Here is a 13,131-nt window from a genome sequence, read left to right on the forward strand (position 1 = left end):
CAACCTTAAAAGCTCTAAGTTTTTAATGCGATTAGGACATTTGATGATATTTTAGTTTGTTAGTCTATGTTACTTATTGATTTTTATTATTTTTGAATAAAAATATTTATTTTGTTTACTTATAGTACATTTTGACAATTTACTTATAATATACTGATGCCTCTAATATGTATTTGTATCTAGTATTATTTAATATTGACATTTTTATATATAATTTTTAATAAATGACATTATAAAAATATTAATTTGTGACATTTTCAAAACTACATGTGTCACAAAAACATAATAGTTTGTGAGATTAAAAAATTATCAAGAATAAGATGATATTCAATTAATTGTGACATCGCAAAAAAATTAATATGTAACATAATAAAAGTATCATGAATGATATTATAGTCAATTTTTTATGACATTCAATAACATTAATTTATGACAGTTTTTAATAACTATACATGTCATAAAATATTTATTTTCTTATGACATTTATATTTTTGACACGCTTGGTCAAATAAAAATTGTATTTAATGACAAAAATATATTTTATTAGCGACAAACTGTAAGCATCACTAAAATAACCTCCAATTACTAAGTATCATACTTTTTATGACGCTTTTGTTGTACAATATGTGACAAACATTTGTATCATTTATTATGTGATCATTAGAAAAATGTCACAAAATTTCAAAATTTTACTTCATATTTAGTGATAATGTATAACATTTTATGACGCTTTTGTAGTACAATATGCGACAAACAATTTCGTCACGTATTATGTGATCAATAGAATAATGTCACAAAATTTAAAAATTTAACTTCATATTTAGTGACAATTTATAGTATTTTATGACGTTTTTGTTGTATAATACGTGACAAATATTTTCGTTACTTATTATGTGAAAATTGGAATAACGTCACAAAATTTAAAAATATAAATTCATATTTAGTGACAATTTATAGCATTTTATGACGCTTTTGTAATACAATAGAGGACAAAAATTTCCGTCACGTATCATATGATGATAAGAAGAATGTCACAAAATTCCAAATTTTTACTTCATATTTAGTGACAATTTATAACATTTTATGACAAAATATCATAATATTTTGTGACAACAATAAATGTCACAAATAATTGTCGAATTTGTGACATGTCACAATTTTGTCATATAAAAGTTATGATTGCGTGACAAACATGCAAATTGTCACATTAACCCTTTAGCGACGGAGATTAGGCGACGACACGTGGTGACGGCAATAAAACGTCACAAAATGTTTTTAGTGACAAAAATATATTATTTAGTGACATTATTATGAATGTCCTTAATTGACAAATTTGTTGTAGTGACATATATTTTTACCTTTTTCACTATTTATATAACATCAAATTTCAATACTTGAAATACAATATCTATATTAAAATTTTATTTTGATTTATTGTTAATTTATAGTTAATTTATTATAAATGATTGTTGCCTTGAACACACTACTTGAAATAATTGAATAATGCATTAGACATACTACTGCTTATTTTTAAGAAAATCTTTTGATTTTTCTCTTCATAATTTCTTAACATATAATTTTTCATGTAAAAAGGATGAATTTTTTTTGGTTATATACTTTTAATTCTCAAAATATTATGAAAAAAATTATCTTTAATTTTAAAATTAGATTACATTATTGTTAAAAATCACAGCTTAAAATATTATAAATCAAAGTAATTCCAAAAAACAGAAATATGAACGAGCCACTCTATCACATACATTTCTCAAAACCTTCAGCTGTGATTTGGAAAGTAAGTATTATACTTAATTTTCCATATGGAGACCCTTGCAAAAATAGAAATTTCACTAGCAAATGTTATTACAAAATTTTAAAATTTAGTGTTAACAAAAAATAAAGAAAAAAAACTTAGGGCTTGTTTGGCATTGTTGCCGATTGTTTTGTTTTGTTTTGTTTTTTTTCAATTTCATGTTTTGAAAACAAAACTAAGAAAACATGTCTCCAAAATAAAAGGAAAAATTTTGGTAACAATCTCTATGTTTCCGAAAAAAATTAGAAACAACATTTTTATGTTTTCAACTTTTTGGAAAACTTTTCAAAACTCTTTCTCCCACCATGAAATTCTCTCTCTCTCTCTCCTTTTAATTTTTAATTCCTTTAAATTTTAAATTTTTTAAATATCAAATTTTTTTTTACAAATTAATACTAATAATTTTAAAAGTATATTTTTAAGAAAAATATTTATAAAATTTTATTATTTGGGCATCATATTTTACAAATTAGTTTATAAAGTATAAAGGGTTATATTTTTAGAAAGTATTTGTTAAAATTATTGTATAACCCTTTATTTTTATAAACTAGGATATAACATATAAAATACATACATACATACACACACACATATATATATATATATAGACATATATACTTTGAAAAAAATTGTAAAATCCTATTGTTTGAAAAAAAAATTATGACTATGTCTCCATATTGCCGCTCCTCATTATTTTTTTAAAAATTCGATGGATCCAATTTGAATATATATACATTAAATTTTTAAGCCAAACCCCAAAATATATTTTTGTTTCAAATGGTGCAATTATTATGAGATATTTTTTACCCATACAATACCTTTTATGTTATTAATTTTATTTAATAATACAATCATGTAAACTAATATAAAAAATAAAGTTTTCTAAAAAAATTTAAAAATATGAATTTGAAAAAAATGATAAAAAACGTCATAATAATTTTGTTCTAACCAAATGTGTTTTTGGTTTCAACTTTTTTAAAATATACAATAGTTAGTGTATTCAAACACGTTTTTGTTTTCAAAAAATTGAAAATAAAACAAAAACAAAGTAAAAACAAAACAAAAACAAAAAAACGAAAAAAACAGAAACGATACCAATCGACACCTTAGAAAACCCCTAAAACTTAAGTGGGATTAGAACCTAAACAAAAAATACCCATGGCCAAATGCGCATATAATGTACCAACATTGTATTAATATAGTTATATTCTGACCATTAATATATTATTTTAAATAAAACACACCCAAAACTCTCTCTCAACTTTCATAACACAAACTTCAAAATTATCTAATACTCAATAACATTAGGAGTCCATATCATCCCAAAAATCCAAATTCAACATTTTGTCACTGTCATAACAACCAAATGATTAAATATTTTAACTCTCAGGAGATTGATAAATTGTTCAACTTTTTTTCATTATATTTCTTATTTCTTTTTAATATATGTTAGGTGTGACGACATGGATTGACATTATTTGATAAGTCAATTAGTAACATGGCAAGAGGAAATTAACGTGGCAATGATGACTCAGCTATAGAAGTAATGACTAGGATGATGATGTGGCAAAATGTTAAATGTCATGACATGTGAAGCTACAAGGGTTAGAAGATCAAGATGAAGATCATATTTAGAAGATATTTCTCTCAATGGAGTCATGTGATGATTAACTATTTTTGGAAAATATATCAAGTCTAAAGGATCTCTTCAAGAAAGGCAAGTTTTATTTAAAGTATGTTTATCTATCTTTGGTAAGAACCGGGATGATAAATCATATCTTTTATAGAGCTTTTTTTTAGAAAGATTGCATGGAACTTAGTTTGGTGTGAAGCTATTTGAAGGCACAAACTAAGATAGGACAAGCTTAGTTTGGTGTGAAGCTATTTGAAGACACAAACTAAGTTAAGCAAGGACAAGCCAATGAGATTATGAAGACCATATTTAGCAACACAATTTGAAGGAAGATCCAAGAGCTAATTATGGGCGGAGCCATTCAAGGAGACTAATCATATGTGGAGATTGATTGAAGATCCAAGCATGGATGATTGGAGATCATGCTTGAATATATTGAAGACTAAACTTGGATGAAGATGAGATCAAGTTTAGTAATAATATTTTCATGAGTCAAACGAAGATCATTTGGGAAGACCAAACTTGGGTCAAGTTTGGAAAAAAAATCGGGAAATCTTCAGTGACCATCTTTGGTGAGATGGTTGCGTGTGCCTTGGTGGGCACATCCCTCGGGAGAGGGTGACCTATTGAAGTGAGGAAGGAAGCAGCTGTAGGGAGGAGGAGCTCGGGTCGAGTCAACTGCTATGAGATGGACTGAAGGAACCAGGAAGGTTAAAGGTCGAAGATTTGGGTGCAACTGGCTAGAACCTCGGGTCGTATTCGATGGGTGGGCCATGTATTTGCCGATTGGGTGTTCAGACATCTAACTTTGGAAGGTGTTCAAGTTAGGAAGCTGCGGAGAATTGTAAAAGAGGAAGTTTTATTGAAACGTCGGTGCATCTATATAAGAGATCTTGCTTGAAGATTTAGGAGAGCCACGAAGTGAGAAGACTCTTTGGTGAGGGTTGAGGAGAGTGGGCATCGGTTAATCTTAAGGGGATATTCTTTGTCTTGAGAGAGTGAGATAGTGTTGTATTATTTATTCTTAAGCCTTTTTTAGTGGATTTGATTTCTCCCGAGCTGACCTCGGATGTAGGCAAGGTTGTGCGAGGCTAGGGTTACTAACTTGCTTGTCTTTCTCTCTTGCATGATTGTGTGTGTGCCTAATCTTCAAGTGAGTTTTTGAGTGACTTATCTTATCACACTAACCCACCGGAACCACTACAAAGCGGCATTTGGCGAGCATTTCGCGGCAGTTTATTTCAAGCTCATGGCAAAGTCTGATAATCGAGGCAGTTATATCGGCGATTTATAAAACTATATCATAAAAATGCGTGCCATTTACCGGCGATTTATAAGGCTAGCCACTAAATGTAACAATTCGCGGCGAGTTCAAAAACCCATTGCAAAATGTTTTGAATTTACGTGAGCGGTTTATTACTAACTTGATTCGCTAAATGCATCCATTTTCTGACGATTCTGAGGATACCGTCGCAGTTGTGGATTCTTACTCCTTTTATTTTATTTTATATTAATGTTATTTTTTCCTTTTATATTGAGATTAGTCTCATTAAATTAAATAAATTTAAAAATATTATTATATATTAATTAATCCCTCATTAATTATTAGCCTAACTTGATATTTTAATACTCATTTTTATTTTAAAAAAAGCAAATCAACCCAAGTGTGATTTCATTTGTAATCTAAGTTTTTATTTAAATTTAAAACACTCAAAATTTAGTAAACAAAACTATTTTCTTTTTGCAGATTTTTATTTCGAATTACTATTTTTCCCATGAAATATATACATATACATATTTCATGTTTGATATTGTTTTCGTATCTTTTGAATGAAGCCGTGTAATTATTTAGAGAATCCTGAGTATTTTCTTTCAAATTGAGATTATTATATTAAAAATAAAAAATATTTTGAGAAGAAAAAAGGCTCAGGAAATCAAGTTGAATGTTATTGTTTGAAGTTCATTAAGCATATATGTGGATTATTATAAAATTTAAGAGAGTTGTAAGTTTAACTGTTGTTGAATTAGAAAAAAGTATATATAGGTTTGATAGGTATGTTGGGTGTCAAAAGGGTTCTATGCATGAGAAACCACCTCTAAAAAGAAAAGAAGGTCAAGGGTTCTTACAAATCAATACCCTATAATTGGGACAATTGGCAACATCTAATTAATGAAAAATTTTTAAAGTTTGGTATACCATGTTCCACTGCCCTTGCTCACAATTATGTTTCAAATGATTTCAGTATTTATATATTTATATATTTAAAAATAAATTAAAATATTATTTTTCCCAAGTAAAATTTCATTTAAATTTTTATAATTTTAAAAATTTTCACTAGAAATAACTAGTTTTTGATTTATGATTAATGTGAGAGATTGTTATATATATTTTTCAAAAATAGAGCATAATCAATTTGAATAATTATAAGAATGAGATTTCAAAAGTAGAATTATGGCAATTGAACTCGAAAATATAACTATAAATTTAGTAAATTAAAAATAGTCAAATTAGTGAGTGATCGTGAGGGTTAAATTGCAAAAATGATGATAAAATAAAATAAAAACTTAAATTTTTAAATTGTAAGATAAATAATATTAATTCATTAAAATATATGTCTTCTTTTATATAGGTCAATTTATAATAATCATGTGCTTTATCATTTTTTGTTGTAGAAAATCTTATTTTAAACCATGGTCCTTAGACTAACATGACATTCCACATAAACGTAATATTAATCTTATTTAACAGTATCCTAACTTCCTTCCTACTGCCATTTGATTGGTTTTTTTTTTTTTTTTATTATGTGGATCCCACTCCACAAAATTAAAACCTCTTTATTCTTCCCTCAGTCTGCCATTTGCTTTGTTTTGATTGTTTTTTAATGTGGATCCCACTCCACAAAATTAAAATCTCTTTATTCTTCCTCAGATCGACATTTGCTTCTATGGATCTCACTCCACAAAATTAAAACCTCTTTATTCTTCCCTCAGTCTGCCATTTGTTTTTTTTTTTTTTTATGTGGATCCCACTCCACAAAATTAAAACCTCTTTATTCTTCCCTCAGTCTCACAATATGCTATATTATATATAATATGTATAATATATTCATTATATATATATATATATATATTGTAATAATATATAATACAATATAAAACAACCATATGGTTTAAATAATATATGGTGATATTACATTTATAAATTTGTTTTAATGCTATATTAATAGTATTCATTATCTATTTAGTATGTATGTATCAATTTATACTTTACATTATTATATTAAACTATGAATAGTATATATACTATATATATTATATGATAATATAATTGTTATATATATTATTTAATATATATAGTAAAACATTATCAATCAATTATAATATAATTTATTTATTATACTATAAAAATATATATTTAGTTATATTATTATAGTTTCCTTAGTATTTCTTAAATGGTATACACACTTATTTATTTTATTAAAAGTTTTTAGAGTTTTTAAAAAATTATATATATATATATATATATATATATATATATATATATATATATATTGTGGGTGTTTGTTTCATTGGATATAATATAGCATCTGTTTTGGTTTTTGACTTTTCAAGGGGTTTTTTAAAAGTGGCATGCTATATTTTTAGTATATATAATATTATATATTGTATATATTGTATTTTTAATATATACTATATATATTTAAAGTTTTTAACTATATATATAAAATATTGAGTGTTTTGGTTTTAATCAATTTTTATTTTATTAAATTTTCTTTTGAACAATTTGCTTCCCATACGGTAAGCACTAGCTTCCATCCTAGTATTTTGTTAATTTATAACTTAGGTTTAGATATTTTATTTATTTAATTATTGAATTAGTTAGTTACTTAAAGTTAGCTATATCTATTAATTTAATATAAAATATTATTATAAATTGACATTAGGAGTCACTCACATTTTGAATAACATATAAATATTATATCCATATTTCAATTTCAATAAATAAGGATATAGAATTTTAAAATTTCTTTGTTTGCAGTGAAAGGTATATCTATATATATATTTCACAACAAAAGTTTTAAATAGAAATAAAATATCTAAAAATCCCTAAAAATTGGCTCCTAAAAGGTGGCGTCTCTCGTTCCCAAAAGTTGGCTCCTAAAAATCCCTAAAAATTTGAATCGCCCACCAAATCGAGCTCCTTCACCGTCTGCCCGTGCTCCTCTAGGGTTGTGGCCGTTGCTGCATCGACGTTCGTGTCCGCACCAGCTTCTTCACAGGCCTGAACCCTCTCCAAGAGAGTTTTCTGGTATACCATCCTGAGCACCTTCTTTTCCTTCAGGTTTTTCCTTTGTTCTTCTTGTTCTCATTCTATCTATGATGCTTATATTCTCTTGAACAACCAAGACAACGACAACTTTCATCTATTCTATGTGGGCCCGCCTCCCTGTATATATTTTAAAGGGGGTCCATTAGGTTGGTCAGATGGGGACCATTTGATGGTTCCACACCATTACAAAGATAAAGCGTTGCAGTTGCAGTTTATGTTTATGTGGGAAAAGTTTGAAAGATAAAAATATGACTTGTTTGGTTCTACTGCCAATATATAGTTTTACTGAACTTTCAGAACTTGCAAGACTGATATTAGTGTAGAAGTAAGTGCTGTGCTTTGTTGTTGAACTTGGATGCGAAAGTCATTTAAGTTTCTAAAATTATGTATTCGAACTTTTAAATAAGTTATGCTTATTTTTATTAAAATTTATGCAGGCATTATTATTATTATAGGTTTTTTTTTGTAACAAAATTTAGGGAGTTGCAGTTGTTGTATAATCAAAGGGTTTATATGAATTTTTTTTTCTTGGATTTCAGTATTTTCTCACGGTTATTTTATCCAGTTTAGTTTTAAGTCATACCCATTAATTTGGTTTATCTCATAAAAGCCACAATCTAAACCATAAAAGAGAACATATGCCACAAGGATTAGAATTCACTCCATAACAAGGATTTTAAAAAATAATAATAATATAAAAAAAATACAACACTGTGACAATCAAACATGAAATACAATATAGCACAAATGATGATGATACTAGAACATACTCAATTGTGTCAATCCCCAAGTCATTGATCAAAAAGGGTTTGAGAAGTTCCACATTGTAGATTCAAACAAGAACTCAAGTTCAATCCCCTACCAATTTCCATCATAAAGTCCATCCTTGCATTCTTTTAATTGTGTAATACAGTGATGCAAGATGGAAGAGAATCACATGTTGATCAATCACACTGTACCAAAAAAAAGTAATCAAATAAGTTGAAAATACAATGGTGTGCATGATGATGAAATAAAACAAAAATAAAAATAACCCAAAAGAATTACAATTAGATCTTTTTTGGCAGTGGGAAACAATGTAAATCCTTGGCTTGATCAACTACCAGCATGTTCTCATGGTGTGGAACCATCAGATTTGTGAAACCATTTCGTATTCCATTGGAAATATATTGGATTGTAAAACGAAAAATAATCACTTTGATGAACTAGTTAATTTAACCCATTTAGTATTTGTGTATTTAGGCTAATTTAACCCATTTAAATAAGCACATGAATTTTTATATGTAGTTGAAGGGAATATAATGAACTTACTATGTCGAAAGAAAATTGTAATATTATATACATTCTATAAGATTTAGAGTCCGGAAATAACAAGATAAGCATGTCAAACCAAGTCAAGACAAGGTTCTGCCAAATTAAAAATCTCTAGTTTATTATTATTATAATGTTTGTAAACCATGTTTGACAATTATTTGAGGACAAATGTGCAACATTTTGTTAAGTGGAATTATTTGTTGAATGTTTCTAAAACATGTTTGACATTTATATGGGAACAAATGTGCAACATTTTGTTGAGTGGAATTGTTTGTTGAATGTTTGTAAACCATGTTTGACATTTATTTGGGAACAAGTGTGCAACATTTTGTTAAGTGGATTTTTTGTTTGATATTTCAAAACCATGTTTGACATTTATTTGAGAATAAGTGTGCAACATATTGTTGAGTGAAATAGTTTGTTGAATGTTTCTAAATGATGTTTGACATTTATTTGAGAACAGGTGTGAAATATTTTGTCTTCTAGGATTGTTTCTTAAATGTTTGTAAATAATGTTTAACATTTATTTGAGAGTAAGTGTGCAAAATTTTGTTGAATGTTTTGTTGTTATTTTAACAAATTTTATTAGACAAGTCATGTAATATTTTATTTAATGTTTGTAAGCAATTTTTTTGTTCAATTTTTAGAAAGTGTACAATTAATTTCATATGTTGTTTAAAAGGTTGAACAAATTTGTAGATAATACTTTGGTTTGATTATTGTTGAATTATTAATAACTTTTTCATTAATTTTTTATATTTGAAATGAATACATTTGAATGATATGAATGACAAAAATTGGGATTATTTAAAATATTATAAAAAACAGGTAAGCATTTAAAAAAAAAATCAAAATAATAAAAAAAATCATTTATTTGTATGTCGCGGCGGTTTTCTAAACGTCGCGAAATGATTTCATAAAATAATATAAAATTAAAACAAAATTCACGGCGATTGTAAAAAGCATCGCGAAATGTACCCAACTACATTTCGCGACATTCATATAACTGTCACGAAATGCAGAACATTGTAATCTGTGACAATTTTAAAACCGCCGGAAAATAAACAAATAGTGCATTTCGCGACGGTTAATGAACTGCCGCGAAAGAAAACCTGTCAAACAACATACGCATTTCGCGACGGTTTTAAAACCGCCGCGAAATGCAGATTTCGATTCACGGCGGTTATTCCGGCGGTTGTTTGAAACCGGCACCAAATGCTTCGCGACGCCAGGTGGCGGTAAATGCTATAAAAACCGCCGCGAAATACCAGTTTTCTTGTGGTGAACTATCAATATATAATTTAAGAATAAATAAGATGTGCAAGGTGGCTCATCACATTAATAAAAAAAAAAAATTAATAATTTGAACATTTTATACACTGAAAAACTCACTCTAACAAAGGCCAAGGATCTGGACATCTCTATCAACACACGAATCTGAAAGCGCACATAATGATAATCCACATCACAAACTCTCCCGCTTTCCGCGGGTAGTTTCCCAAGAACCTCATGCCGAAAGAAACGAACAAAATGAATCCAAAAACTCCAGCCAGAGATCTCATCCATCTTCTTCCCTTCAAATCAAAACTGCAACAAATTAATACAAAGAGCTAGTTCTATATATTTATCACAGTAATTATATTTTCAATAAGATTTTGATTATGATAGTCTTGCTAGTACTAGCTATTCTCTGCATGGCCGCTGGGGACTGAAGCTGTCTGGCTGAATGTTCCGGCCGGAGAGACGAAGTGTATCTCTGAGGAGATCCAGGCTGACAACATTGTTCTCGGTGAGTACTCAGTTGTCGTCGTTCATGACAATGGGCAACTTCATCATGGATTGCCTATTATCTCCGCCAAGGTAAAATTTGTTAGAGTAATTAATAGTTCCATATCAGTTAATTTGGTTAACATATTGATTTGCATGTATAAGCATAATTATTTTTGGATTGAATCGAATGAAAAATTTTGTTTACATATATATCTATTTTTGTTCTTGTAAACTGAAAGATATTGGATGCCGATTTGTGAAGAAACAGTGTTATAATTTGTCTATTAATTTACATTTTGAGAATATAAATGTTGAGATTTTTTTAGTTTATGTGCTTTGTGTTTGAGAGCATTTGACATTATCTTGAACATTGATTATCACAATGTTCAATTTATATTTATAACATTTCTGAATTTAGGAAAAATATATGAGTATTATTAATTACGTGAGAGACTTGATAAATCATTATTCATCTAAATTTTAGATCAAAATGTTTTCTTGATAAATTTTCATTCCAATTATCTTGATGCATGGCATGATCATTAATGGAAAATGAAAGAGTTTAATTTACATCTCTACTTAATTTATTGAGAATTTTTGCAGAAGTCATAATAGATTATTTACAGGTAACAACACCATATGGGACCATAATTCATCAGAAAAGCAATGCCACAGAAGGTGAGTTTGCATTCACAACCTCTGATTCAGGCAACTACCAGGCATGTTTCTCTGTCGATCCGTCGAAAGATGGCAGCAGCGCAAACATTAATCTTAACTGGAAGATCGGCATTGCGGCTAGAGACTGGGCATCTGTTGCTAGAAAAGAAAAGATCGAGGTTATTTTTCTTTTGATATACCTTTTAATTGCAATAACTCATATCAAATCAATTTCATATGTCTAACATATCATTTTCTTTGCAAGATTTAAAAGCACATATTCTTGGTGTTAAGCAAATCGATCATATTATACGTCTTTAATTAATTGCTTACAGATTCCCATAGTAATGAAGCTAGGCCATCTTTTGTACATTTCATGTGTATATATGATAGGAAATTCAATTCAATTAAAGCTTTTGATTATATATGTTTCATATATATATATATTGGCTCCCTCTTTTATCTTCTTTATGTTAAAGAAAGGCAGTCTAATTTTGATTTGTCATTGTCTTGGAGTGTTTTTCAATTTTCTACTGCAACATGAATAGTGTCATTAAAGAAAATGATTTTCGGAGATTCACTGGTCTCTCTGGTGAAATATATTTAATATCTTAGTATGTTAATATAGTCAATGTGAATGATAAAATATGACTAGCTATTATTTTAATATGCTAGGAGTTGTTCGTTGAACATAATCTATATTTCCGAATATTATTATTAAGAAAATTATATGTCTAGTTTAGCATTATACTTGGAGATTTAATGTACTAGTTTAGCTTGATAATATATAATCAATCTCCCTTGCTCTTCTTGTCCATAGATAGCTCAGATCAATGATAATTATTCCGTTCTTTAATGTTTTAACCCTCTCTCTCCGTGAAAAGCATTTTGTTAAAAAGAAAAAGACTTCATAATATATTTTCTCATTGTGATTTTAATTGATAATAGTCTTTCAATGAGCATGTAGACACATACTTGTGGGGATGATTTTTATTTTTATTTTTTTTTCAATTTTTATTTATGCACATTTTCTTGAATTTATAACTATTATTTACTCAAATGTTGTTGTTATTCTTAGGGTGTGGAATTGGAGCTAAGGAAGCTAGAGATGGTTGTGAAGGCAATGCATGAGAAATTGTTGCTCCTCAAGGACAAGTAATAAATAATTAAGCTTCGTTATATATATATATATACATATATTTGAGTTATGTTTAATATCCTAATTACCAAAATGTTTGATTCATATGTTTTTTTTTTTAAATTATGAAAACAGGGAAGCAAATATGAGGGATATGAGTGAGAAAACAAACAGTAGAGTGGTTTGGTTTAGCATGATGTCTCTTGGTGTTTGCATTCTGGCTTCTGCTGTGCAGTTGTCCCACTTAAAGGGTCTACTTTAGAAAGAAGAAGCTCATTTAGATTTTCCTTTGTAAACTTCAAGTCTTGGAATGCGATATGACTGAATTGAATTTTCACTTTTTTTTTTTTATAATATTTAGGTTTCTTCTGATGCCATTTTTCTTTTTTTGTTGTTTTTATAGTTATATTTGAACTCGATTATAATGTTGCATAAGAGGTGTAATTTGGACAATTACTACTAATTTTGTTGAAATACTA

General features: G+C 28.1%; 1 protein-coding gene across 1 annotated transcript; it reads left to right on the forward strand.

Annotated features, from left to right (window-relative positions):
* The first annotated feature begins 9,230 nt into the window (after positions 1–9,230).
* Positions 9,231–12,914, forward strand: LOC120263962 (transmembrane emp24 domain-containing protein p24delta3-like). Its single transcript, XM_039271943.1, has 5 exons — positions 9,231–9,236; positions 10,789–10,947; positions 11,484–11,693; positions 12,593–12,669; positions 12,788–12,914. The coding sequence occupies exons 1-5, from the start codon at positions 9,231–9,233 to the stop codon at positions 12,912–12,914; spliced, it is 579 nt and encodes a 192-aa protein (XP_039127877.1).
* The last annotated feature ends 217 nt before the right edge of the window (positions 12,915–13,131 follow it).

Source organism: Dioscorea cayenensis, chromosome 6, assembly GCF_009730915.1.
Source record: "Dioscorea cayenensis subsp. rotundata cultivar TDr96_F1 chromosome 6, TDr96_F1_v2_PseudoChromosome.rev07_lg8_w22 25.fasta, whole genome shotgun sequence".
NCBI classification, from domain to species: Eukaryota; Viridiplantae; Streptophyta; class Magnoliopsida; order Dioscoreales; family Dioscoreaceae; genus Dioscorea; species Dioscorea cayenensis.